Source organism: Hipposideros armiger, unplaced genomic scaffold (genome assembly GCF_001890085.2).
Source record: "Hipposideros armiger isolate ML-2016 unplaced genomic scaffold, ASM189008v1 scaffold_458, whole genome shotgun sequence".
Taxonomy (NCBI): Eukaryota; Metazoa; Chordata; class Mammalia; order Chiroptera; family Hipposideridae; genus Hipposideros; species Hipposideros armiger.
In genome coordinates, this window is record NW_017731808.1 from 1,244,955 (window position 1) to 1,249,096 (window position 4,142).

The window sequence follows — 4,142 nt, forward strand, 5'->3', positions numbered from 1 at the left end:
ACACGTGGTAGGGAGGCAGTGGTGACCAAATGCCCTGCCATGGACCTGCCCGTCAATAAAGCAATGAGTCTGTCTGACAGGTGTCATAGGTGACCAGTAGAAGTATCCTGGGGCATGGGACTTCGGGTGCTAGAAATGGGACAGTCCTAGGAGAACCTGGACGGTTGGTCACTGGGGCATGCGGGCTGTGCCTTCTGCTGTTAGACATGCCCTCAGAGCAAGGCCACTTGCTGCCACCGGCCTCCCGTGACCACACTGAAGGTGATGTGGGTGGGACACAAGTGTGAAGACCCAAAGGGTTAATATGGCCTGCCCCGCCCTGGCTGGTGCTCAGAACACAACGTACAACAGGCCATCCAGTGCTCTGGACATTCCTATGCAGTGACCAAGGCCAGCTGGCCAGCTGTGGGGTCCCCTCGGTGGCCCTGTCCTGGGGTGTGGCCGAGACTGACCCTGATTCATCCACCACAGGCGCCTGGTCGAAGCCCTTCTCCCGCAGAATCTGGATGGTGTGCTCACAGGTGACCGTGGGCAGCACTGTCAGCGGGGCCGACAGGCTCAGCTCCCGGACTCTGAGGTGCCACCACCTGAGGGAACAGAGGGCAGGCAGCCGGGAGACGGGCGTTGAGGACAAACGCTCACACGGGGAGGCGTGGGGCAGGGTGCGGGTGGCCCGGACGTCGTCCTCACCAGGGCTTCTTCACCGTGAGGTCCTCCTCCTTCAGGAAGCCTTTCTGAAGCATCCACCTGTCACTCAGGAACTTGGACCTGCAGGCGCCAGGAGGTCAGCACGGCCAGGCAGGGGACTCCGCCAGCCTCTGCCCACACCCCACACCGAGGGGCTCACTTCTCACAGGAAGCCTGTGCCACCCCCCCGCCCAGACCCTGCGGGACCAGCAGAGCCCGAGTGGCCGGCTGCAGCCCCAGGAAGAGGCTGAGAGACCCCATGGGACTGGGGTCACGGGGGCCCATGGCCCACCAGGGCCGAACGTGCTCAGGCACAGAAGGTTCTGACCTGGGACCTTTGCCGTCAGCCCCCCGGGGTCAAGGCCACCAGGTCAGGCCTAAGTGGCTGCCGGGAACCTGCCCTGAAACGGTGGACTGAGGATGAAGGATGCGGGGAGGAGATGGCCCAATGCCGTGACTGCCATGCCTGCGCCAGCACAGCTCCCTCACACACGTGTGTCCAGGCACAGGAGGCCGGCCCAGCACACGGGGAGATGGTGTTCTCACACGGAGTGGGGCACCTTAGCAGTGGGCACCTAGTCGTGCCACCCCACACCTGGAACCCCAACGTAGGGTGCCCACCAGGGGTGTCTGAGCTCAGCAGAGATGTATAACCTCTGTAGCCCCCGGCCCTGGAGGGTACAGTGGGGGAGTCTTTAGGTCCCCGCCCCCGCCCCCAGAAGCCTGCTGCAGAGCAACTGGTGACCCCCCCAGGGGACGGGCGGTCAAAGCAGGAGGCTGGAAGCTGCCATGTGGGGAGCTGGGTCTGGGGTCTGGAAAGTCAGGACACAAAGTGCACAGATCAGACCAGAAGGCCCGAGGCCACCAGTCAGACATATCACAGCAAGTCCTGAGGGCCGCCTGACCGCAGGCGGGAGCGCCCAGCCAGTGTGGGTGACGCGGCGGGGCTGTGGGGCCGAGGGGCCGAGGCGCCTTAGGCGCTGTGTCCTCACCCCCCGCTGGCAGCGGCTGCCCAGCGGCACACGAGGAGGTGCCAGCAGAGGGACAGGAGGAAGGCTTCTTACATGTAGTTCCGGACAGAGTCGGGCAGAACCACCACACAGCGCTGGCCCTCCCGCAGCTCCTGGGCAGCCTTCACGGCCACAGACATTGCGCTGCCCGAACTGCCACCTACGGAGAGGGCCAGAGTCAGCCGCGGGGGGGACAGAGGGACGGGGAGAGAGAGGGGTAGCACGAACGCACGCTGAAGGTTCTGGCGGGATCTGCTGGAAACCAACAGTGGCTGCCTCTGGGGGGAGGAGCTAGATTCAGGGTGCTGGGAGCACCCCCACTTCTCACCGTCCACCCCCATTCTGTTGCACCACTGAGTGTCCTGCCTGCTCAGTTTCATAACTGAACCCCCACCACGGAAACACAAGGACCCCGAGCAAATGGAGTTTCTCTCAGCCAGGGCGGGGGCTGTGCTGGAAAGTGCCACTGTGGGCCTGACCCCCATGCGAACCCCGAGACCGAGTCCAAGCACAGGGACAGCCTCGCTGAGGGAGCCCCGGCGCGGTCTCATGCCACTGACCACTCACAGCCACCCCCAAGGCAGGTGACGCAGTTCCCACTTCACAAAGAGCTGTCCCGAGTCAGAGCCAGAGGGACGGATGCTTAGAGGTGGCCGTGCTCACCTCGCCCCCAGGGCCCCTCTGGGCTGAGTTCATGGGGGTGCGATGTGGTTGCCAAGAGTGGACCCTGCAGGCAACGGGCCCCCTTTCCAGCACTGAATGCTCAGACTTGTCTCGCTGAAAATGGGGACCAGGGCAGACTTGACACCAACTCCATCGATTGTGAAGAGAAAACTTCCTTCTCAGGACATTTTGGAAATTCCTTTTCAGTCAAAAGGGGCTTGCTTCCAATCTCTAAGTTGGGGCTCGGGACCCAGCCGCGCTGAGGACCCATTTCCTTCCATTTCCTCTGTCCCCATCCCCAACGTGATGTGACAGAGGGCAGGCATGTTTCAAATGACTGCGTGTTATTTCCCCAGAGGAGTTCTCACGTGGGTGTGCAGTGCGTGTCCCTTCTCTGCACGTAAGTCCCCTGAGACCTGTCAGGCCATTTCCCTCGTCCCCCCTGGACAGGCCTCGGGCCTCCCAGAGGAAAGTGAGCTGGCAGAAGCGTTGTCCCATCTCCTGACCGTGGAGACCCTGGTGATGGACACCACAGCCTCTCCTGGTACCCAGTCCTGGCTCAGACCCCCATCAATGGGGAGCCCCCACCCCAAGGACAAGGCTGGTCTTGATTATAAAAACCAAGTGTCCTGAGAGCTCTGGCCGCAAACACAAGTGCATGACGGCAGTGCTGCGCGGACACTTCCCAAGGCCACTGGCCCCCACTGCCGACTTCGCTGGTCACGCTCTCAGGGCTCCCCTGTCCCCAGCCCCTTGCATCTCAAGCTCCTCCCCTTCTCGGGTTCTCAGCGAGGCCATCAAACACAGAAAACAAAGCACATGGGCTGCAGGGACCCCAAGACCCCCAGAATAGTGACCCAGAGCTCCGGCCACAGTGTGGAGAGACACGCCCGTCAGGAGGACAGGCAGGCTGACCTCCTCCAGGGCCCGAGTAGGCGGATGGCGCCCGGAGAGCGCGGTCACGGCTGCCACGCAGCCTCCGTGTGAGGGCGACGGCCACGCATCTGGGCTGGGAGCCCATGTGCCCCGGGCAGCCTGCCTGCCACTCACCGCATAGCAGCCCCTCCTGTGCGATCAGCATGCGCGCGAAAGCGAAGGACTCCTCGTCGCTGCTCTTAAACCACTTGTCCACCACCTGCGGGCAGGACGCAGAAGCTGCACAGTGTGGGTGGTGGCCCCACGGCGTGTCCACAACCAGACGGCCTCTGCCGAGCTCCCCCGACCCTGGCAGGGGTCTGGTCTGTGCACACCAGCCAAAGCTGGGCCTAGGCGGCTCTGCCCGGCGGGGTACTGTGTTAGCCCCGTGTTAGCTGGCCGTGACCTTTGTGACTGTTCGTCCTGTAGAGGCTCACGTTCCTGACCCCTCAGGAGGACAGCCAGGCCGGCTCTGGTGCTCAGCGGGCGTGCAGATGGGAGAGCTGGCTAACAGGCGAGACCGAAGGGCTGCCGACGGTCACCGCGGCCCCACCTACCGTCCGGTCCAGCACCGTGGGGATGAAGTCATAGCCGATGCCTTCCACCTCATAGGCTGTCAGCTCCGTCTGGTTCAGCTCCTCGGGCTCTGCGAGGATGGAGCCTTCAGGGTCCACCCCGATAATCTGCAGAGGGGACCATGTCAGCGCCGGTGTCCGGCAAGCCTCACGTGGACGTGCCCGGCTCACGAAGTGGCCAAGGCCACCACTCCCGATGTGCCCACAGGGGAGATGACAACTCAAGGATACGGCTGGGGGAAGTGGGTTCCCAGGGGTCCCTGAAACTGGGCAGTGATCTCTTCCTGGACGA

The 4,142-nt window shown here is 63.4% G+C and overlaps 1 protein-coding gene across 1 annotated transcript in view; it reads right to left on the reverse strand.

The window, feature by feature from the left end:
* Positions 1-4,142, reverse strand: part of CBS (cystathionine beta-synthase) — a 19,113-nt gene that overhangs the window by 3,073 nt on the left and 11,898 nt on the right. Inside the window, exons 6-10 of the mRNA XM_019666006.1 lie at positions 3,833-4,040; positions 3,411-3,495; positions 1,752-1,857; positions 691-768; positions 59-587 (exon numbers count right to left, since the gene is read on the reverse strand). Coding sequence (XP_019521551.1) covers positions 59-587; positions 691-768; positions 1,752-1,857; positions 3,411-3,495; positions 3,833-4,040 — 1,006 coding nt within the window. The remainder of the gene's footprint in view (positions 1-58; positions 588-690; positions 769-1,751; positions 1,858-3,410; positions 3,496-3,832; positions 4,041-4,142) is intronic.